At 42.4% G+C, this 24,985-nt stretch overlaps 1 protein-coding gene across 2 annotated transcripts in view; it reads right to left on the bottom strand.

Moving 5' to 3' along the window:
* WIPF1 (WAS/WASL interacting protein family member 1) overlaps nucleotides 1-24,985 on the bottom strand; it is an 80,072-nt gene that overhangs the window by 20,328 nt on the left and 34,759 nt on the right. For both annotated transcript variants that reach the window (XM_033947147.1, XM_033947148.1), the window contains exon 2: nucleotides 1,013-1,100. In XM_033947147.1, the coding sequence (XP_033803038.1) occupies nucleotides 1,013-1,063 (51 nt within the window). In that variant the 5' untranslated portion in view covers nucleotides 1,064-1,100. The remainder of the gene's footprint in view (nucleotides 1-1,012; nucleotides 1,101-24,985) is intronic.

The raw sequence follows: 24,985 nt of genomic DNA, 5'->3' as shown, positions 1-24,985 counted from the left end.
GTAAGCACAATTTCTGAAAGAGGAAACATATGTACCTAAGTATCCATGGACAGTCATATGAAAGCTGATTTTATAACAAAGATTTTGTGTAAAAAGCTCAAAATGGCACCTTTGTTATGCATTTAGCACCTAACCGGATAAGGTAATGACAAACTGGACTTCATAAAACAAAATCCAATCTTAACCACAAAAGTGCTGTCTGCACATACCCAGATATTCCAATGCTGGCATGTGGCCTGGCATCAGGGGTGACCCTATAATGAGGCCAACTGAGGTGGGGGCCTCAGGCGGTACTGTTGAGGGAGCAGTATCTTGCTGCCAGCCAGCCTACCTGCTAGTCAGTTCTCTTTGCCGCTCCCTTTCCCAGCATTGAATGCTTTCACCCTTCTGCTCCCCAATTGACATTTTCACATAACATCTCCCACCCCACCCCTGTCCATGCATCTACCTCCAATTTGTTGTAAAAGTTGCCAGGTGGTGATAGCGATTCACAGAGCTACCCTGCTGCCAGTCCCAGCGTCTTCTCTCCACGGTGGCCCGCCCCAGCAGAAACAGGAAGTTGTTAGAGAGAGCGGGCTGCAGTGGAGAGAAGACGCTGGGACTGGCAGCAGGGTAGCTCTGTGAATCGCTATCACCACCTGGCAACTTTTACAACAAATTGGAGGTAGATGCTTGGGGGGGTAGAATGAGAAAAATGCTGATTGAGGGGGGAGAAGGGTGAAAGTGGAGAGCCTAATAGCTGGGTCAGCCCTTGTCCCACCCCAATTTTGGATGCTTGGTGGGGGGGTTCCAGCTCATCCCTCACCACAGGCAGCAGATTACCTTGAGCTACTCCTGCCTGGCATTGAAAATTGGGAAAAAACTGGCGGCAGCTAAAGAAATACTCAATGCTGTAGCTGAATATTAATCCCTTCATATCCAGGGCATTTTTAGAGGGAAATTAATCCTGTAAGTCCCGACTACAATGAAACATCCACCATTTACATCTTACAGATGACCTTAAATATCACACCTGGGCTAATGTTGCTGGAGGGGGAGGGGGAGGTGGCGGAGGAACAGGCATTGTTTTCCAACTCTTTGGGTTATTTCAGATCCAAAACCTGCCAGTGAGAAAGAAAACTCAAAATTAGTAAAATTTTTACAATGCAGGTACTGTATTTCTATATAGCAACAGCCAAACGCATTTACTTCAGGGCAGAGCAGATTTACAAAATATACTAACCAGCCATTTCTGAGAATTATAAATTTTAATGAGGGTGGTTTGAAAAGTTTGGTAAAAAGCAAGTCAAACATAGTATCCATCGAGGACTATACACTTTAGGGCTCCTTTTACTAAGCTGCGTTAGCGGGCTTAGCGCATGCTGCAGTGCCACACGCGATAGACGCTGGCATTAGTTCTTGGCACGTAGCGTGGGTTTAGCGCATGTGGCAATACAGTGCGTGATAAAAACACTAGCGCACCTTAGTAAAAGGAGCCCTTAGTTCTGCGAGTTTCCAGTGTTTCATAAGCTATTTTTCTAATGATACGAAAAAAAACTGGAAACTTGCTGGACTAAGGGGTCCTTTTACTAAGGTGCACCAGAGCATGAGAAAGTGAAAAGGAAAGTTGGTTAAGTCGCTGAAAAGTAAAAAGAAGGACAAGGGTGAAATCTGAGTGGACGGAGAGGCAGAAAAGTGAAAAAGGGCAGGAAGAGCTAAAAAGGAAAGACCACCAGTATATCAAAGACAGGAGTAGTGAGGAAATGAAACAAGACAGTTGAGAGGAAAAAAGACATATGGCCAGCAACTACTAGAAATGGAATTATCAGAAGACACAGGAAAGCAAAAAGAGACAAAATGGGACCAACCTGATGGAAAAATAAAATGTCTGGACAACAAAGGTAGAAAAAAGTGTTATTTTAAATGTATTACCTGGATTATGTTAGCTTTGGAATATGTACATCACCGATATTTGTATTATGTTCAGTGTGTAACAGACAGCCGATGGCGAGGGGTGGGAATGGGCAGTGGTCCTGAGCCCAAAGTAGGTGGGCACTAAATTTTCTTCCCACCATGCCCCATGCCTTCTACCCAAATACAAAATATAAATACCTAAGTTGGTGGGCTTCCCAATGCCCTGCCAGCACTTCTTCCTTTAGTCCAGCAGCCAGAACTCTTCAAGCTCTGCAGCTGGTATCTGCCAGACCGGAGAAGGCGGTTTTCAAACGGCAGGGTTTTGAGATACCCATCAAAGGAGGTAGCTAATTTTTGTTTGACCTGGGCCTGGGATCGCCCAAGTGTGCAGGACAGAAACGTGCATATCTGTTTTTATTTCTCCAATATTGTAATACCTGCTGAATTTCATTTCTTGGGGTTCCCAGTTCAATTTAAAATTTCTGATCCCTTGTTCTGTATTTGGTGAAGGTCTATCAGTGTTTTGTGTATAAAAGGTGTCATTTAAAGTTGTTTTATATGTGGTAGTAATGAGAGGTGACGATATCAGGGGGAGGGTGCAGAGAGGAGAGGGGATCAGGGGACCCTGTCTTAATTTCTGCCCTGCTTCCCACTGCCAGCAATTTAGCATGCTCTGCCTAGAGGCAACAGTGCCAACCACAAAACAATATTTCTTTGTACCATGTCATGTAGCTGCAGAGTTGAAATCCCGTTCCCAGCCGTAGTAAGCCTCTGCAAAACTTGCAGTGTAGCATGGCCTGTGCTGATCTTGTGTAATATGAAATCAGTACAACCAGATGGGTTGGCCTGCCACTGATGCTGGCACAAATGGTTTCATGGCTGCCAATCCCCATTGTTGCTTTGTATAAAGCTACATGTTCTCCAGTTCTTTGTAGTAACAGAGTATGATAAAATATATTCAGGAGGATGAAGCCAGCCTGGTGGAGTTCTGCAGTACTTCAGGAGCAAAACAGGCAGATGGGATAAGGCTCATGATCCTTATCTGCCGTTATTACTCTTATTTCTTACCAATCAGGAAATATAAAAGTTTTGTCAATGCGTTCAAATGGAAATATTCACCAGATATTTTGAAGAAATCGTTTTTGCACCTTCCTCCCCCCCCTCCCAAATATGTAGCACATAGAAGAAAGAATTGCCCTGTCAGTCATCCTATAGTTTCCAGTATTGGTGCTGTTTGAACCATTATTGAAATATCTAGATAAATATTTGCAACCTCATATCACAGATTACACCTCCCCCCCCCCCTTTACAAAGCTATACCACAGTTTTTAGCATTACATTACATTACATTACATTAGTGATTTTTATTCCGCTTGTACCTTGCGGTTCAAAGCGGATTACATAAGAAGAGAACTGGACATTTCCAGGATGGTACATGACAATAGAGAATACAGTTTGAGGATTGAGACTTAATGACAGAATGATAGTAAAGACTTAACATCGGAAGATGTTTTGGACGGCAGTGTTTTGGTTTCTTGGGGGAAGGGGTGAGGGAGGTTAGGTAGATTGTATATATTTTTTGAACAGCAGTGTTTTGATTTCTTTACGGAATGTCTTGAGGTCTGATGTTGTGGTTAACAACGGCCACAGGTAACAGGTCCGACGCTCAAAGAATTCCTATGAGTGTCAGGGCCCGTGCTAAAAACCGCGCTACAGTTTTTAAAAGGGGGAGTAAATCATGTGTGTGATTCAAGTAATTTTCTGATGTTTTTTACAATCTTGCAAAGTGCAATTTGATAGTACAGTAATGTGACTGCAATTTATACAACCATTCCCAAGACAGTGTTTCATCTCTTATTCAATCAAAAGTAGAATATTTATCCTTGGAAAAGAAAATGAGAATTAAAGAATATAGTGGAGCCTCAAAATCAGAGGAAGCAATGATTTATTCAAGGGCCTAATATGCTTGTATTTAGGCTAATTATTTTGCATCACCAACTGAGGATGAATCTGTATTAGATGATATCCACTATAGCAATACTGCCTAATTGTCTGCATCTCATTTATTTTAATTATTATGTGTTACCTTGTAACCTCAGCCAGCCTTTCTCCTCTCATGTCTGCATCTCTCATACATCCCTCTCTCCCCATCCCCTCTCGCCAGAATCTCTTCCCCCCCCCAGCCAGCATCTCATGCTATCTCCCTATATCTCCCTGAGCCAGTACCTCTCTCCTCTTCTCTCAATCTGCCTCCCAGCCAGCATCTCTCACCCTGTCCCTCCCCTGAGCTAGCATCTGTTTCCCTCCTGCCCCCCCACCATCTCTTTCACTCCTGCCTCCTACCATCTCTTTTACTCCTGCCCCCCCCAGCATCTCCTTCACTCTCTCCCCATTGTCCACTACTTCAGTGACATAGCTTCCACTCAATAGCAGCTGCCACTGGCTCTGCAGAAGAAAGAGGATGTGACATCATCGAAGGCGGGACTGCGATAGAGGCAAGCCTGCAAAGTCCACGCAGGCTGCTTGAAATTGTTGCTGGTAGCGATTCAGCAAGGGAGTTCAGCCTGATACCAAATTCTGCACGACTTCAGGTAATTATGTGTCCCTGGGGAATTCTATGCAAATTCTGCATTGTGCAGTAGCGCAGCATTTCACCAGGAGAAAACTATATCAGGATGGAAAGGGTTACAAAACAATTTCTAAAGCTCTGGGACTTCTGTGAACCACAATGAGAGCCATTATCTCCAATGGTGAATCTTCCTAGCCTGCTAAAATTACTTCACGGGTACAGCGACACCTCATCCAGAAGGCTCGAGGTAGGGGGAGGACCAGAGGTGGGAGGGTAGGGAATGGATTATTTATTGCAAAATAAACTAGGTTTTGTATGTTGCTTCTTGTTGAATTGTTTATTTAATCAATAAAAATATGTAAACATTAAGCAGTCCTGGAAAGAAGAGTTGGCTAAGGTTCCTCAAAGTGATGTAAAAGAACGGTATCAAAATTACAGGCAGCATTTATTTGCAATTATTGCTACTGAAGATGGTTCAACCAGTTATTAAGTTTAGGGGCAGTTAGTTTTTCATATAGCTGATATAGCTGTTGTATAATATTTTTTCTCTTAAATTAAGTAATTTGACAAACTTATGTATTTACTCAGGTTCCCTTTTGTTTAAAGATAAGAAACCATTCAGGGTTAACGATATATCAAGTTAAAAAACAAGAACTTGCAATAAGGGAAATCAGAGGGGACAAATGTTTACGCATCACTGTATGTGTTTAGAATTTTTAAGTTTGGTTTAATTTTTGTATATCTTGCATGTCCATCTTATATTTTTAAGCTTATTAGGGAGCAGTTCTTGAGACTCCAGCGGCTCTGTTCAAATGATTGAGTTTCATTGCCAAGCAGAGATTTTGTCTGATAAATTTTTAGAACTGGGTTATCCCATTGGAGCCATTAAGAAGGCATGGAAGAGAGCTAAATTTTGTCATCGTGAGTAGCTTTTGACCCAGGCCCCCTCTGAAATAAGGAAAAGATTTTGACAAGCATTCTCCCCTATTCAACCCAAGGCAATGCAACGAAAAAAAGAAATAAAGCATTAGCCAATTTTGGGAGTGCATGCCAGTATGAGGGAACAGCCTAAGTTTGCCTTTAAAATGATCTAGGAATTTGGTGGAATTATTAAAAATATGGAAACAGAACCGCAGAAGGGCCAGCCTCGGGTCATTGCCCCTGTGGCCAATGCATGTATTGCGGATATGTGATAAAAGCTAACAACATTCAAATTTTCAATCAGAAAGAGTGCAAGTTTTACCTTAGAACAAATACAACTGTACTTCAAAATAAGTCATTTATTGCATAGTTTGTCCGTGTTCCAAATATTATATTAGCAATACAAAAGTAATGGTCAAAAAACACAGATTGCAGAACAATTATGCAATATCTGCACTAAACGGGTGCAAACCCCAATAATATCTCATTGGCTTGAACAGGGGCATGACGAGGGGGATTTAAAATATACTGTTTTGGTCCAAGTTCATTTACTGCTTGGCGCTGATATTTCTCAGGCTCTGCTTATTAGGGAGCAGAAATATATCCACTTGTGACAGACCCTTCAGCCTAGCGGTCTGAATTCTGAAGTAGAGTGGTTCCAAGTTCAACTAATTGAAATATGAACGTGAGGTGATTCTTAGCTATGCCTTGTCATCAGGATGAGGTTTGGGATTGAAAGGGATTTTTTTTATTATTATTTAATTTTTAAATGATACAAGCAATAATGCTTTACAGAAATTCTGGTAACAAAAAACAATCTCAACCCATTTAACAGTTGGATTTTAAATTAAAATCAAAGGAAACAATTCTCAATTATATGTAGTCCTCAAGCTAGGAGAGAGATAAGAATGAGATCTAACAAACAAAGAAATCATCATCATATTTCAAGGACATAAAGTAGGTACCTTTGACTACTAATAATGTACCGACACAATTAACAATGTGCTAACTTAGGGTGCAACAGATACTACCCCCTTCCCTTCAAGAAAAAAAAAAAAAAAAATGCAGCTGTTCTGGCTCATAGAAAACATATCTGGTATCTTAGTACAGAATAAAACACTTACAAGGAAATCTTAGTTGAAATATAGCCCCTAAATAAACGTTTTCACGATAAGCAAGAAATTCTTTCCTTCTTATTCGAATCCACTTCGAGACATCTGGAAATATAAATTTTTCCATCAAGATAGGATACTTGTTTCATAGTACAGTATATAATACAATCTTAGAATTGATTCTTTGTCTTGATGAAAAACAAATGAAACTATCAACGTAGTTCTCCCTATTGTTTCAACTTCAGATGTCTCCAATACTGCAGATAAATCCTGCTGAGGAACACCATTCGTCTCTTAATGTTTTATTCAGGTAATAAACTTTTTGAGTAGGTGGAATATTTGTGTCCAAAATTCTCAAAGTAGATAACAAGAAATCTCTGAAGATCTCTCTAGCGGATTTATCCTTAGCCACCGGAAAATTCAAAATTCTCAGATTTAAAGACCTATTTTGATTCTCCAAATTTTCTATTTTCCGGAGGAGAAAAGCTTTATCCAAAGCTTGCTGTTTAATAGCGTTTCTAGTCTCTTGAACAGTTTGTTGAATTTCTCCTATCTTCTCCTGATGATTCTGTACCGAAGTATCTAAATGCTTTAACTTAGTTGATACTTGAGTCAAAGGTGCAATAAAGTTTATACATACGGATTGGAGGTTGTCGATTGCAAACCATAGTGAGTCCATTGTCACCATTGGTGGTTTAGCAGGTGGCTTGAACTCCGGTAAACAGCAGAGATCTTGTTCAGCTTGTAGCTCCCCACGCTGATTTGTGCCTCTTCTGAGTTCAGCTCCATTCACTCCCAGTGCTTCCCCTCCGTCTGGTTGAGATGACCCGGAAGCCTGAAGACTTCTCCTTCCTGGGTTACTTGCCCTGGAGACCCCAAAGTACTCAGTCTGACCCGAGGCCCCTCAAAACTTCAGTCCTCCTTTAGCAATCCTCCAGGATTGGGAGGGGGGTCAGGTCCCGATGGGCTAAGCGAAACCTCACTCTCCAAGCTGAATCGCTCCTGGGATCCAGCAGCGGAAATGCCCGACGCCGAGGGAACTGTAAAAGCTGTTATTACAGTTTGTCGCGGCATTGATGTTGCCGGCAGAGGGAAACTCCTCTTCCTACCTCTCCTCTTCGACATGAAAAAGTAAGCATTAAACCTTTTCAAAGGAAATCTTTAAATACGCTGATGAGAGTTCACGCTCAATCCTCCTACTCAGTCGCCATCTTGTCCCGATTGAAAGGGATTTTTAAAGCAGAGTTCCCCCAGGCAGTTAAGCTAATGTTTTCAGTGTGATCTGGAACAGTAGTCCTGCCACTAATGAGGTATGTTGACTATTAAGCGAGATTTCAATTTAGTGCTACTAATATACAGGTATATGTGCAATTATTGTGTACAATGAAATGATTGATTTGTGCTATTGTGTGAATTAGAATGATTAAGTTTAGGCTTAGCGTAGTTAGGGCTAGATTCATTATACTCATCTATTCGATCCGATCCGTGGCAGAGTCTTTCCAGGCGACCAATTCACTATGCCTCCTCATGCAAATTAATGCAATCAGAGGCATGTCCCACAGAGGGATTCTGACACATGCGCAGACCATCTATAGGCAAAGATGGTATGTGCATGCACTTGCTCTCTGCACAAATGAGAAAGGAAGGAAAGGGGGCTAATGGAACAGAACACGCTTCTGCAGTGAGTTGCCCTGGAAGCAATCATTTATGGTGACAGTGTGTGCTTATTTTATCATTCTGACTTTTAATGGATGCCCTCGTGGCTCTTCCATTCCCACAATATTTAAAGCACATTTCAATACACAATATAGTTAACTATATTGTGTAATGAAAAATTTACCTTTGTATTTTGATTTGGATTCATGGAGATTTTTTTTTTTTTACATGATTTTTTCTTATTTTTGACCGAGATTGTCAAAAATTATTTAAAAAAATTTTTTTTTTTAAAAGCACATTTCATCATCCTTTATTCCCACGGCGCTCCACTATAAACCAGTGCCTTTCCCCTGTCTCTAGCTTCATTCTGGCAGTCCAAGAACCCTCCCTCTTCTGCCGCCGATTGGATATTGTCCATCTTCGGGGAGAAAGAATCCTTTTTGATTGGCTCTATGAACATGTCAATCAAAAGAAGAAAAAAAGGGGTGCTCTCAGCTGCTTGTGTGCAGTTCGGAGCCATTGGACTGATGCATGAATTGCGATTGTTATTCCTTTAATAATTAAAAATCAACTGATCGGATACACTGCAGGGAAGGGCAGGAAGCAAAGATTGCTGGTTACTCGCGAGCCCGTTGTTTTAACCCGCAGGTTTAAAACGGGGCTGCACTACGCTTTAAACCCGCGGGCTCGCACTGCAGGGAAGAGCGGCAGAGAGCAGGAGAGTCGGCAGGACGTGAGCAACTGTTTTCTCAGCAGTGGCTTGTTTTGGGATTGACCAGCTCAATCGGTGCTCCTTCGTTGGTTTAGTGCAGTGATTCCCAACCCTGTCCTGGAGGAACACCAGGCCAATCGGGTTTTCAGGCTAGCCCTAATGAATATGCATGAGAGAGATTTGCATATGATGGAAGTGATAGGCATGCAAATTTGCTTCATGCATATTCATTAGGGCTAGCCTGAAAACCCAATTGGTCTGGTGTTCCTCCAGGACAGGGTTGGGAACCACTGGTTTAGTGAATAGCTGCCTTCCTACTTATACATGCATTTCCCCTCATTTGTGTGTGCGGATCGGATCAGGTGCAGACAGGATCGGCCAGAAGGTTAGTAAATCAGGTCGCAAACTGCTCGGGACACGATGAGTAAGGTTAGTGAATCTAGCCCTAAGTTTGTTTGTTCTTTATTGCAGTTTACACCCTCCTGATGAAGCAACACTTAAGCGAAATTCAAGTCAAGGATTTATACATTGACAAGGATTACACAGTAATGTGGCACAGATAAGCAGAGGAATGCAGATGTTTGAAGATATGCCCCATTCAGCAGTTAAGTTGGTGTTTAAATTTTAATAAGTATGATCTTCACTTGTTGAGAGCGGCACGGGACCGTATAAGTGCTGTGATGGCCCCGGTTAGCAACCTCTGCTTATTTCATTATTAAAGCACGAAGGTTGTGGGTCCGAGTACTTTACACACAATATTTATAAATTTTGGGTTAGTTACATGGATATGCCAACTTTGTATGGTGATTTTATAAAACCTGCATTAGATATTGTTTGAAGCATAATCACAGGAAAGTTAAACATCTGTACTCCAAGTTGTTTATCTTTTATTTATGCCAGTTTTGGTTTTTCTTCTATAGTGTACATCCATCCCGACCCAGTTTACAGGCAAAACATGGCCATGTCAGGTTTCATATGCTTTTAGTTTGTATTTATTAGATTTTAAGGTGAAGCTTATGTCTCTGGAACCTCCAGTCCAACCTGACCCATTTTGAAACTTAGTATGTCTTTTCATCAGATTTTCTCAAGCTAAATTTGGTCCTGTTCCTTTAAAATTTTGAGTTACTTTACCCCCAAGCAGGATCTCAATACCATATTTTATATTTTCTGATACGGGTTGGAAAGAATAAATTAAAAAAAAAAAAAAACCCCCACAGAAGGGAATGGAAACACCAGTAATACGCAGGCCTCTGAAATGTTATGTCTTACTGATTCCACTATTCATAAGGATTCAGTATGTGGCCTGTAAAAAAGAAAAAAAAAAAAGTTGAACCAATTACTGGTAAAATTGCTTTAAAAAGTTGGTCAAGTACTTTGTTCAGCAGCAGTTACTGATTATCCACAGTAGTCTAAAAATAGCAAAAACTTCGCAATCAAAATAAAAAAAAACTCCCAATACACTGGTGTACCATGGAAATCAAAAGATCCTGTGGCAAGCGTTTCTTGGCACTTGAACCCAAGTGTAATGGTTCCCAACCCTGTCCTGGAGGGACCACCAGCCAGTCGGGTTTTCAGGACAGCCCTAATGAATATGCATGGGGCAGATCTGCATGTCTGTCACATCCATTATATGGATGTGACAGTGGGAGTCAGACAGCAGTGGGAGGCAGACATAGAAGCCTGAAGTCAAGCAATGTTTTGTGAGGAAAGGTACAACTCCACAAGAAAATCAGCAGTTTTCAACTATAAAGCTTTAATTTCCTGAAGAAGCTCTAGCTAAAGGTCTTAGGGCGAAACGGAGATCTTCCGTCGTATTGTCATCTTCGGATAGATGTGGCCGGGTAAAGAACTTTTGCCCAAGCTAAGTATTGCTTTAAATAAAGACTAAACTGACAAGGAACACTAAACTAATACAGGGCAACAAATATAACAAATATTTTTGCAATTAAAAGCTTAAGAACCTCATTAAAAAATTTTATATTTGTACAAGAAATCTTTAAAAATAACTCTCCCACTGAGACGAATAGGACCAATGATAGTCTGCACGTAGGTTATTCCTTATGATTAGCTCTAAGGTTTTAACCGCAGACACTTGAGATCCTCCGTCTCGTTGAAAGGATACTATTGTTATCACTCTTTAATGGTGTCAGGTCAAAAGCGCGCCGGGACAAAGGCGCGCCCAGACAATTGAGCACAGCGTGCGCCGCCGCACCGCTCTAAATTACTGTTTTTAGTGCTCCGACGGGGGGCATGGGGGGAACCCCCCCACTTTACTTAAGACATCGCGCCGCGTTGTGGGGACGTTGTGGGGGGTTGTAACCCCCCACATTTTACTGAAAACTTCACTTTCCCTGTTTTTAGGGAAAAAGTTCAGTTTACAGTAAAATCTGGAGGGTTACAACCCCCCAAACCCCCCATAACGCCGGCGCGATGTCTATTAAGTAAACTGGGGGGGTTCCCCAACAAAAACCCCCGTCAGAGCCGCTAAAAACTGTAATTTAGAGCGGCGCGGCGGTGCATGCTGCGCTCAATTGTCAGCGCGTGCTTTTGTCTTTCACGCCATTGTCTATGAACCCTCTTTAACAGTAGCGTGTTACTATTAGGTGTTTTTGTGTTTTTCACATCCTTTATATGTAAATCTCTCTCAAGCATATTCATTAGGGCTATCCCAAAAATCCAACTGGCTGGTGGTCCTCCAGGACAGGGCTGGGAGCCACTGCACTAGAGCAACAAATCTGGACATCGTGACCAGAGCAGCCAGGGATGCAAAGCACATGCATTTACATATTACACTTCTCCTTCCATATTCGCAGTTTCAGCAATCGTGGTTCCAATTAATTTTCATTTAATTTAATTCTTATATACCGCTAATAACCGTGAGGTTTCTAAGCGGTTTACAAAACTGATGCATTAAAGATACAATAAATAAAAACTAAATAAATAAGATAAATTATTCACGGTTTTTAGCTTGCTGGCTCCTCCTACCAAATTACATCAACTTGCTTAGAGAAATCGCCGATTCCAAGCATTTACAGAGAAAATCACCGATTCTCAGCACTTTCTTCACCGTGTTTTGCCTCTCCTTCAGAACAGGCCAGGTCTCTCCCCCCCCATGTTATTCGCAGTTTCACCATATTCACGATGGTTTTTAATAGAAAACAGCCAATAACATATGAAAAAGTTATTTGCGGGTCTGTTAATCTCCTATCACAGCGAATACGGAGGGAGAAGTGTACATTACTAGTGAACAACTCAAAGCATTTACCCCCCTCCCTGTTTACAAACCTGCAGAAGTGTTTTTTTTAGCAGAGGCCGGCACGCTGAATGCTCTGCGCTGCTCCCGACGTTCATAGGAACTCTATGAATGTTGGGAGCAGCGCAGAGCATTCAGTACGCCGGTCTGCACTATACACCACTTCTGCAGTTTTGTAAAAGGGGGGAGGGGGTTGCAGTCTTCATTAAAACAATTTAAGCATAACCCGGTGGTCACACACATCCACATACAAAAGGACATCAATAGAAACCCCATCAATTTAAGTATACTACTGCTAAAAAAACTTCTCCCATACAAACAGTAAGTAAATCTTAAACTTTTCCCCTATACCCTACTCCTGTTTTGTCTGGGAAGGCCTGCTATTTCTTAAGATTCTTGCAACAATGAAAGGTAAGGTATTCCACTCCAAATCATGCACTTTTCCTGGCAAAAAGGACTTGGTGCACTAGTACAGGGTTCTTTGATGTCTACACAGTTAATTCTGCTCTGATGTTTGCCACAAAAAGAGAAGTTTGAGAAAGGAAATAAAGTCACATGTTATTCCCTGTAGGGGAGGCTACATTGGTGTTTTTTCAACAACTGCAAACTAATTTCTTTCTGTGGAAGAAGCTTTTAATCCCTAACCACAAAAATGGAAAAATTTTCAGACCAGCATAATTATTTAAAGACAAATGTAATAAAAAGATATTTTTCTAATCCAAGGGAAATGAACATTCTCAGCTGTAAAAACAGGCAGTAGAGCTTGCATTAGCTCAATCAGCATATAAGTACTTCTAAGCAGTTCTGAGAAACTGTTAAGAGTACCTGTGGTTATGGACTTCCTGTAACATTTCATATTTCTTTCTGCCACCATTTTGACTTGCAATTGTAGAATGAAGAGAGAAAAAACCCTAATTCATTGTTTTTTCAACATTAAGAGGGGAGAGGGATCTCTCAAATAGAATTATGCTGCTGCTGCAGATTCCACACACAGGAAGTAGATTCCAAGTACAGCGCTTCCTCCCTGCTTGCTCGGTTAAAGAAAGCTAGCAGAAAGTCAGTTTACCTCCTGTCTGCCCTCACAGACCTTCACTATACTCAAAAAGACTACTACTACTACTACATCCTAAAAAGACATGGGATGATCACTTTGGCTGTGCTGAAAATTTCTGGACAGGATTTTATGAAGACTACATATCACTTTTTCCATTTTTCTTTTTACATATATACCTCATTTAAAAAAATAAATAATGAATATATGTGATAAAACTAAAAAAAAAAAATAAAAATTAGGGTTACCAAATTTTACTTGTGTAAAATCCAGACCCATAGGCCTGTCCAGTTCCACCCAGTTACGCCCACACCATGCCCCTAGCCCTGCCCCCTCAGCCTGTCTTCATCATTCGGGAGGGCATCTGCACATGCGCGGATGCCCCCTCCCAACGTGATCTGATGAGGAATCTTTTCAAAACCCGGACAAAATGCTGGGTTTTGAAAAGCCGTCCAGACATGTCCTCTAGAGCAGTGGTTCCCAACCCTGTCCTGGAGGAACACCAGGCCAATTGGGTTTTCAGGCTAGCCCTAATGAATATGCATGAAGCAAATTTGCATGCCTATCACTTCCATCATATGCAAATCTCTCTCATGCATATTCATTAGGGCTAGCCTGAAAACCCGATTGGCCTGGTGTTCCTCCAGGACAGGGTTGGGAATCACTGCTCTAGAGCAGTGTTCTTCAATCTTTTTACACCTATGGACCGGCGGAAATAAAATAATTATTTGTGGACTGGCAAACTACTAAGACTGAAATTAAAAAAAAATAACCCCCCAAAACAAACATCTCCACCCTTGTCCCCGTGAGCTCGGTCCCTGCAAACCATTTGATCCCATCCACACAAGCCTCAAATAGCTATGATTTTATATTGAACATATTTTATTAAAGTATAAAAAGAAACAATATTCTGTACAATTGTCATTTTATAATTACAAATAATACAGGGCAAGGATCAACAAATCCCCTGTCTCACCTCCCCTTCACATATATCCCCTCTACTATCAAGAAAACTGAATAAGCCAAATTATTACAGAATGGTACACAGAAATATCATGCTAACAGAATACCGCAGTCACACATGACAGGAATAGTATTAGGGAAGTGCAACTAGGGCAACTACCCCTGGTGAGAGAGCCCTAAGCCAGCTAGAAGCTAAAGCACTGCCTGAGCTTTGCAGTGCCCAGTTATGTCAAACACCAGCTCTAGCAGGATAGTATTTCAAATCACAAAATAGAAATAAAATCATTTTTTCCTACCTTTTGTCACCTCTGGTTTCTGCTTTAATTGTCTTTTCACTCTCTTCCATCCAGCGTCTGCCCTCTGGCTCTTCAATCCAGTGACTGCCCCTTCCATCCACTGTTTGCCCTCTCCCCCTTCCATATGGTATCTGCCTTCTTTCTATGCCCTTCTTCCCTTTCCATATGCCTTCTTTCTATGCCCCTCTCCCCTCCTCTAATCTCCCTGCCAGTTGTTTCCTTCCTATTTCCCTCCTCCCCTGTCCAGCAGTACCCCTTCGCCCTTCCCTCCTCCCCCTTATCAAATAGTAACTCTCTTCCCTTCCTCCTCCCCTGTCCAGGAGTACCCCTTCTCCTTTCCCTCTCCAGCAAATTTTTCCTCTCTAGCTAGTGGCAGCTCTGTGTGCTTTTAACTTCGCCACACAGCTGTCCCTAGCAGTAGTTTAGATGCAGTTTCATCAGGCAGCCTTGGGGCCTTTGCTAGGCCAGTCTGCCTCAAAGGCCCAGAGGCTGCCTGATGAAAATGCATCTAAACTACTGCTAGGGGCAGCTGTGTGGCGAAGTTAAAAGCCCACAAAGCTGCCGCTACTCCGCTACTGGTCCGGGGGTGCGGAGACAAGATAAAGGCAGGAGGCATACGCTTTAGGAGTCCTGGCAAAGGCAGGAAGCATATGTGGCAGGAGTCCTGGCATACGTGACAGCAACAGGAAGTTGCAAGTCAGCTGACACCGGCACAGGAGCCTCTCTTCCTGCCCAGTGTTCAGTTTGTGGAGGGGACGCAAATCCTTCAGGGATCAGCAGAAAATTTTTGCAGACCGGCGATTGAAGAACACTGCTCTAGAGGACATGTCCGACTAAATTCGGACGTCTGGTAACCCTATTTTCTCCCCAGATCACCCATGCCTCTATTTAGGAGGTGGTAAGAGGTCTCTTGTTAACACTGCATTAGGCAACAAGCTCATAAATGAAAAAAAAATAAGAATTAATTGGGCGATAGGCACAATTCTACAAAAAAATAGGCATCTTATCACATGGAACCCAGTGGTACCTAACAATAAAGTAGGTCTGTTTAGGGGTGGAGAGCGACTTAGGCACAATTTTCTAAAGGACTTAAGAGCCTATAATGTAGTTCTTTAAAATCCTTACCTACATTACAGGCGCCTAAGTTTTAAGTTAGGCAATGCTAAGCACAATTCTGTAATGGGTGCTTAAGACTGACATGCGATAGGCATCTTTTTAGGCGCCAATTACAAAATCTGGCCTTTAATGCCCACTATACCAAATGCTAGTGTGTGTGTTTCAGGGGTCAACAGAAGACTACCTTTAAGGTAAGCTGGTGGGGGAGGGGTAAGTACAATTTACAAACAGAACAGTATGAAAGCCTTGACCAAGGCAGTGAGCTCTGGCGGCCAAGAGAAAAGCTTTTTGCCGATCATGGGAGGTGGAGTATTCTGGGGTATTTGATTTGGAAATCCACTGGAGCATTCAATTCCTAGTGCAAGCTAAAGCAAACCTTCCTCCCCCCTCCCAAGCCCCCCCCCAAAAAAAAAAACCCCCAACAACAACAAAAACAACAAACAAACCAGTAGCTGAATATGGGCTCCATAGGCCTGTGCTATGTTAAACAGTCATAAAGGGCATCTATATGTAGGTATAACAAATGAAGATGGCCTGTGCTAAAGTAAATGGTTCTCTTTCAGGTCTGTCTGCACCTCTGTTCAGCTGGCAACAAGGCTGCTTTGGCACAAGTATGCATATGAACTTGATGCTGTGCAGGCACTTATGCGAGGACAGCTCTTAAACCAATGGGGCTGGCATCCAAAAGTTTGTTCTTCTTGCTAGGATCAAAGTAAAAAAAATACTACCATTTGCATAAAATTTTAGCTCAGCAAAAGCATGTATGTGCTAATCTGTCCATTCCCACACCTGAGCTTTTTTGGTGAGACTCCCGAGTCTGTAATTGTAGACAGCTGCTGTGGTATGAATCTGCAGTAACAGCTGGCAAGCACTAATAGGCTGAAAGCTTCTGTTAAGAATTGTGGGTATGGAAACTTTTGGGGGGATTTTTTTTTTTTAATCCAGCACTTTTAAGGTCTGTGAAAAAGTACATACTTGGAAACTATATTCCAACACTACTAATTGTGTGTATGGTGAAATTCTCTTTACAAAATTCTTGCAGGATTGATTCAAATCAAAATGTTATGTTCCTCAGATGTGGTTTTAAATACTCATATCACTCACATTAGAAACTTCAGGGAGCTCTAAAAACATCTCCAGTACACCAAGTTGAAAGATTTCTGCAGTGGAAAAAATGCTAAAACTATGACAAGTGTATCAATGAAAGCTCACATGACTAGGATGTACAAAGACTGGAAATAATCCAGAGATGGGCCACCATAACAATACAAGTTTACACCAGGGGTCAAATAAGATGAAGGACCTAAATATTTGTACCATAGAGGAGACAGGAGTGAGACAGATAGTCAGATACCCCCAAAAGGTATAAATAATGCAAAATAAATCAATCTTTAAATCAGAGGAAAGATCACTATAGTAGAAAATATTTCTTCATCAAAAAGGTGAACGAGCATGGAATGGTTTCCCAAAGATGGTAACAGAGAAATAAACAGAAACCAAATCCAAAAAAGCATGGGATTACACAAAGGATTCCTAAATACAAAGTCTAGGGAACTACTGCAGTCTATAACTTTGTTATCTGGAATGAAATAAGTTAGACTAACTTATCCGTCAAACACTAGGACACTCGAAGTTACAGGGAAATACTTTTAAAACCAATAGGAGGAAATATTTTTTCACTCAAAATAGTTAAGTGCTGGAACGCATTGCCAGAGGTTGTGATAAGAGCGGATAGAATAGCTGGTTTTAAGAAAGGTTTGGACATTTCCTAGAGGAAAAGTCCATAGTCTGTTATTGAGAAAGACATGGGGGAAGACACTACTTGCCTTGGATCAGTAGCATGGAATGTTGCTATTTCTTGGATTTTGGCCAGGTACTAGGGACCTGGATTGGCTTGATGGACCATTGGTCCGACCCAGTAAGGCTATTCTTATTCTATGATCTGCTAAGCTTCCATGTATTGTGTAACAAAGGTGAAACTCATGTTGACAGTGTCTTGCTGTGAATTTGGAAAATTGCTATTTTTTTCCATTCAGATTAGAATTATGTCAGATGGGATGGAGGTGATGTGTTGCACATACGTTATGGGCTGATTTGGTAGCCTTATGTGATTTTGACTAATTGCTTTGATTCATGAACTGATACAGAGGATGGACACCCATGGCTTGTAGACTTCTAAATAAATACTCTTTATCATGTCAAGTCTTTCAGAAATGTTAATCGACTAATATAAAGAAGGCTAAGTCAGTGTGGTATAGCTGCCACCTGCATGTGGTCAAGTACAGGCAAAGGCAAAGACAAAGCTAAGCAATGACTGAGTCCTCCACATTCTGTAGGAGATGGTCCTCCAAAAGTAAGAATTCTCCTGCTCAGTGTGGGACATTTGGCAAGTCTGCTGTAATGTGATGATTTGAATTTACAGATGAGAATCAAAGAGAATCCAGAAGCTGAGAAATCAGTGTTGCTTTTTCTGTGTTGTCATCTATCTGAATTCAAGCCCATTTGTGCTTTGCATATGTTCTGAAAATAAAATATTCAGTATAAATGCCTTTAATTTGGGTGACTTTTAAAATTTTTTTTTGATCTTTAGTGTGTTGCCTTATAGTGGGACAGGAGTCTGAAAAACAACAGGACCCTGAAGCTTGTCTTTCTCCATCCAACATGGCCCCAGGAGTCAAGGTACAAACAACTCTAGGCTCTACCCAAATAGTACTTTAAGGCTATACATACATTAAGCATGTTTCATATACAAACTCCTTTTGATACTAAGGGCAGCAGGTTAATCTCCCTGCTTGTTCAGTTACGGGAAAAAGAATTACAGACAACCAGCTACCTCATATGCCTATCCTAGCCCTGTCATTCCAGGAAAAATGGTTCACTGGCAACAAGATTTCAAGGAAGACCCAGGCATGATACTGAATTGGATTTTATCTAACCCTATAATGAAGTTTCAAATTAGAAGTAGGGGGTTCTGAACAAGCACTTGGGAGATAGATAGAAATAGAAATGTTAGTAAATATTAGGGAAAAATGGGAGGACAAAACAGATAATGCTTCCAGGATGCCACTACACCTCAAATATTGTGTGCAGTTTTGGTCATTGCATTTCAAAAAAGATGCAGAATTAGGAAAGATACAGAGAAGAGCAATGAAAAAGAAAAAGGGGATGGGATGACTTCCCGAAGAGGAAAGGCTAAAAAAGAGACTAGGGCCTAGATTCTCAAAAATTCACATTAAAAACCAACAGGCTGCTGTCACAACCGTCATAGTAGATATTCTAAAAAAACTGAGTCATTCTCTGAAAAACGCTCATGCAAATGAGGTTGGCGGAGAGTAGCAAAGATTCGCTAAATTTGCATGCGAGAGCGATGGGCACATGCGCAGAATAAATGCCCCTCAACAACAAAAATCGAGATGCCAAAGTTGAGCAGCCTTCCACCTGACAGCGGGAGACAGTGGGCATCTCTCCTGCTGCCAAGGGGATATTGGGATATGTGTTGCTTGGCGGTGGGAGGGGAGATGCCACGTCGGCTTTTAACAAGTGCGCAAAAACTGCTATAATTCATAAGACACAGCTATAATACACTGCTCAAGAAGTGTGCTTTTACCACTTCCCCCTTAAAAAAAAGAAAAAGGGGTGGGGGGGACGACTATAATTTGTGAATCAGGTAATTTTTATTTTGTTTCATTAGCCACAGTCAAAACACATGCCACGAGATGTTGAAGAATCCACATTTAAATATTAAAGAGCCTATTTGCATGGAAGTGTCCGAGACTGCTAGAAAGTTCACAAAAGACCGAGATAAGCTATTTGATAATCTGCCGCTAAAATGCTTGCAGGTAAAACCGTCTGAAACCGGTTTAGCGACTGCATTAAAGGCAATCTTAAGTTTTGAGAATCTGGCCCTAGGGCTCTTTAGCTTGGAGAACAGACGGCTGAGGGAAGATATGATAAAGATCTATAAAATATCAATTATCAAATACGGGGCAGCAATGACGCTACTAAAGTAGTAAACTGAAAGCCAAACAGAGAAAACATTTTTTTCACACATTAAACTCAGCATTTTGTTGTTAGAGAACATAATAAAAGCAGTTAGCTTAGCAAGGTTTAAAAAAAGGTTTCAACAATTTCCTAAATAAAAAGTTCATAAGCCATTATCAAGATGGACTTTGGAAAATCCGTATTACTTTTTGTGGATCTTGCCAGGTATTTGTAACCTGAATTGGCATTGTTGGAAGCAAAATATTGGGCTTGATGGATCAGGATATTGGGCTTGATGGATCTTCGGTTTGTCCCAGTATAGCAATGCTTATGTTCTTAATGATGGTCTCTGCCAACTAAAGGGAAAGGAAGATTATAGGGCATGTGAAATGTCCCTTTCCCTTAGTTCCTAGAATATTAAAGCACTAATTGTTCTGTTTTTCTATGGGGCTCAATCATAAAATGTCACTTCAGGTGAAACGATTTGGATCAATTTAAAACAAACAAACAAACAAAAAAAAATCGGCCTCCTGATTCGGTAATTGACCCTCCCCCCCTCACTCCCTAAAGCAGGAGCGGCAGCGCTGCCTCTTGCTGGCTGCTGCCGCACCTGCTTTAAAGAGCGAGGGTCAGTTGAGAAGTGCTGGTGTCCGGTTTTCCCCCCTGGCCTCCCGCGCACCATTTACCTAATATCAGTAGTCTGTAGACTCGCAGAGAAGATCTCAGTGCTAGCGATCTTGCAAGTTGCCATAGGTCTTTGGAGCTTTTTCCTCTGCTGCGGTCCCGCCCCTCCTCCGACGTCAGAGGCAGGATCACGGCACAGGAGACAGCTCCAAAGACCTATAGCAACTTGCAAGATTGCTAGCATTACAATCTTCTCTGCTAGACTACAGGATACTGATGTTAGGTAAATGGTGTGTGGGAAGCCAGGGGGAACATGCAGGCCTTCAGGGGGACACCAGCGGGAGGCCAGGGGGGAAGCCGGACACCAGCACTTCCTGATTGACCCTCCCCCTTGCCCTCTACAGCAGGTGCAGAAGCGGCCTGACAGCAAGAGGCAGTGCTGCTGCTCCTGCTTGAGGGGGGAGGGTCAGTTACCGAATCGGGAGGCTGATTTTTTTTGTTTTAAATCTATTCAAATCGATTCACCTGAAGTGACATTTTTTGATTGAGTCACAGTGCTATTCTCTAATAGCCAAATAAGAGGGCTCCCGAACAGGGGATTTATGTCACTGTAGCAACCAGCTTAGAAACATAGAAAACAGAAACATGATGGCAGATAAGGCCAAATGGCCCATCTAGTCTGCCCATCCACAATAACCATTCTTTCTTTCTTTTTTTTTTTCTCTCTCTGAGATCTCACGTGCCTATCTCAGAAGAAACAGACACACCCGAAGGCTGTGTCACACGAGCTGGGTCCAATTTCTAGAGATGAATAAAATGATGAAAAATTTACACCCCTTGTCCACTGTAGGGCGTGGTTGAGGTACCCACATTGCCCCAAAAGAGTCCCCAGACTCGGAACGCCGGCGTTTGGCACCAGACTTTTAAATAGCCTCTGAGCAAGATTTTGTCCTAAAATCATGGACCCAGGCAGACTCCCCAGTAGAGAATGACACGGGGAAAAAAATCTGTCCCCATGACCACCGTCCTTGTCACCGCCCCATCCATACAAGCCTCAGTACTGCAATATTTAGCTTATTCCTTCCTTGTAAATCAAAGTTCTGGCTGCTGAACTAGAGAAAGATGTTCATCTGGCAGGGCTTTGTTTATAAATTTATCAATAAAACTAAAATACTACTTTATCCTAAAGCAAAAAAAAACCAAACAAACAAACAAAAAAAACACAAAAAAAATTTCCTACCTTTGTTGTCTGTTTTCCTCATCTTCCCATTCAATTCCTTCCATCCAGTCTGCCTTCTCTCTACGTCTTCCGTTTGCTCTGTTACTGTGCTTCTCCCTTCACCCCCCCCACCCCACAATTGGTTTGGCATCTGTCTTCCACATTGCCCTTCAGCCCTCCTTCCTCCCCACCCTCCTTCAGCGTCTGTTCCATTCCTTTCCACCATCACCCTTCCCACTTGCCACTCCCCTTCAGTCTGTTCCTTTCCTGAAGTCACGTGCATCTATGAGCGGAAGCTTCTCCTCCGACGCAACCGGCTGTGCAGCGGGGGCAGGAGCTCGCTCAAAGGTTCTGCTTCACAAGGGAATGGAGGGAGGGAAGGGAAACTTCCAGTGAATCCCAGGACTAGGGCTTATTTTGGGGGAAACATGGTATTATGCGAAAACTTTCACAATGCATCTCAGAAGCCAGCTAAAGTTGTTGAGGGATATCTGCTTTTCTGAAAAGTACACATGGGCTCAAATTCAAGACTGTCACACTCAAATCTGGAAGTTTTTGAAAAGTATATTGAATTACAGTACAGGAGTAGAGAATCACTATGATGGTGTACATTAGCTAAAGGTCAATTACACATTTGCTATGATTAAATTTCTTTAGCAAATGAAGCAAGTATTTCTCTAACTCAAGCTCCCAGTATGCACTGCTTTATATCCCCCACACCCTTTCCTGGCTGATTCTCTTGTGTGTGGAGATGTATCTTTATAGTTAATATTCTGTACAACCCACTGGGGCTCATGGCTCCAGTAACCATTCAAGGGAGATCCCTTATAAGAAAGCTTTCTCAAAGTACTAGTGTGTGGGATGTTCCATTGGCAACAGAAATATGACAAAAATGGGAGATATTTCTTCTCTAGAGACTCGAATTGACTATCCCATGCACTTCCCTCTGAAGGCTTCCAGGTCAACCGCAGGTGTGTGTTGGAACTGCTGCCTGCGGCTTTGTGAAGAAACACATGTGGCTGCCTGGAAGGAAGGAGGAGGCTGCCAGGATACAGGAACACACTACAGGAGGGGGGCACAAACTTGGGAAACAGAATGGAGCGAGGGAGAGATCATGTTGGGATGCAGAAGGGAAGGAGGGGCATAAACTTTGGATAAAGGAAGAAAGGAAAGGGCACAAAATTGGGGCAGAGGATGGAAGGAGAGATTAAAAAGGGAGAATTGGGCTTAGGTAGGGAGAGAATTATTGGACATGGTGGTGGGAGAGGAATGAGATAGTGATGCATGGGGAGGAGAGGAGAGGGAGAAATGTTGGATATGGTAATAGAGGGAATAGAGGAAGAGATATGGCATGGTGCCGGAGAGGAGTGAAAGGAGAAATGTTGTGCAGGGGTGAAGATGCTGCACAGGGTCCAGGCCAGAGGATGAGAGAGGGAGAAATGTTTTGACGTGGCAGTAGAGGAAGTGGGAGAGAAGCACCTTGGAATCCCTCTCTCCCCACTCCCGTTGCAACAAGGGAGGCAATGAGAGAATGAGATGGTAGACAGTGAGAGAGAGGGAGACATGTTGAACATGGGGGCAGAGGAAAGAGGAAGAAGTGCAGTAATTGGAGGGAGGGGGAAGAGGGAGACTGATCCAGGATGCTGTACAATGGTTGAAAGTGAAACGAGTGAGACATGGTAGGAGGGACCAATGGTCAACAACCAAAGAATAAATTTGCAGAAGACATGAAAGCAGAAAAAAGAGAAACTGGAACCAACTTAATGGAAAAATAAATCTCTAAATAAAGGTAAAAAGGTAAAATTGACCGAAATATGTTAGCTTTGGGAAATGCATAACAGATCTCTTTGTATTGTGTTCAACAGAAAAAGATGCATTTCTGATTCTATTTCTCCAGTACTGAAGGACTTGCTGTAGCTGGTGGGGATCCCCAAACACCATCAGCTGAAAACCTCCTCCAAAAGATGGTTTGAACTCCCTTCTACCAAGCAGAGCAGTCGCTGGCAGTATCTTGAGCCACTGAGGTGCCAGTATCTGTGGTTTAGGGGTGTTGCTGCTGCCTGCCAAGCTTGGTAAAAGGGATTTTTGGCCACCTTCAGAGGAAGTCTTCGGCTGACATCGAGGGTCCTCATCAACTGGAGTATTTATATTTACATTAGCGACTCTGGCAGAGACCCATTTGCAAAGTATGTGTTCTTCCCAATATTTCCAAATGACTAATATTTGTTTATTTGTAAATTGGTCTCTACCAGAGCCTTTAATTCAGTAGCATAGTTAAATGAAATAACTACAATACTTCTGAAGTTTATGGGGATGGGCAGGGACAGATTCAATTACTTGTGGGGGGAAGGATTTGATTCCAGCAGGGACAGGCAGAGATGGGCTTGATTTCAGTCCTTGCACAACTCTCTAGTCCAGATTCCCAACAATCTCTCTTTCATCCTCCATCAATCTCACCAGTCTTCCTCCTGTCTCAAACCCACCTAATTCCCACCAGTCTGCCTCTCCCAAAGCCTCCACCCTCATTACCAGCACTCTCAACCTCCAGACTTCCCCTTCCTCCTTTACTTAGCCAGCCCCCTCCCTCCCTCCAAGTCACAGCCAGTCTCAATTACCTCTAGTCAGCATGAGGTCAACCACCCTTTACTTTGCAGGTTGCCACTGTGTGCTCTTGAAACAGAAGCTCTTTGGTTCAGGGCCACACAGCTATGAGCAAGTTAGGGCCATGTGGGAGCTCAAACTTCCATGCAAGTCTTGCGTCTCAAGACTGCAAAATCAGCACAGTACATTATGTACCATGTAGCTCAAATTCACTAAGAACTGTGCAATTCTAGGTGGCAAGGAGCAGCATCAGCCACTATAAATTATGGATATACTGTAGATTTAAAATTTCTTCCTGGAGGAAATATGTTCATTCATCTCTAGTACTGCCAGAAAAAGCATCACATTTTAAACCTGTAAACCCATTCCGTAAGTTCAGAAAAGCTTGTACACTTGGTACCAAAACAGGGCATTTCCAAAACAGAAAATAAATACAGAAGAAAATTAACATTATATAGTGTAAAGCTAAGCACTATTCCAAGATTAATAGCAAACTTTTGTATGCATTAATAGATGGGTTATCTTTATCAAGAGCCACATAACTCTAAGGGCAGAATATGAATTTTAGCTTTACAGCCTTTCGCCTTTCCCCCCCCCCTTTTACTAAGCGGCGTTAGCGTGTGTAATGCAGCAAATACACTGAAGCCCATAGGGATTTAAAGGACTACGCATAGGTGACAGAATGGGGGGGACCTTACCTCCTCTTCTGGTGGCTGTAATTTTAAATCTTCGATGTTCTTCCTTCTTTCCTCCCTCCACACCCCCTTCTCCCAGCAGGACCCTGCAGCTCCAGACTCCCCCAACACCTGACTCCCCCTCCCCAGGTTGCTGTTATTTTAAATGTTCCAGCAGCCATGGCGCAGCAGCCACGAGATGAGCCTTCCTCTGTTGGCCTGCCCCGGAAGTTTTCATTCAGCAGCAACTTCCTGTTCCCACCTGGGCGGGCTGTTGCTGAATGAAGGATTCCAGGGTAGGCCAACGGCAGAAGGCTCATCTCGTGGACGCTGTGCCTTAGCTG

This window comes from Geotrypetes seraphini, chromosome 5 (genome assembly GCF_902459505.1).
Source record: "Geotrypetes seraphini chromosome 5, aGeoSer1.1, whole genome shotgun sequence".
Lineage (NCBI taxonomy): Eukaryota > Metazoa > Chordata > Amphibia > Gymnophiona > Dermophiidae > Geotrypetes > Geotrypetes seraphini.
Note: the sequence above shows the minus strand (reverse complement) of the source record. Positions and strands in the feature narration are given on the sequence as shown.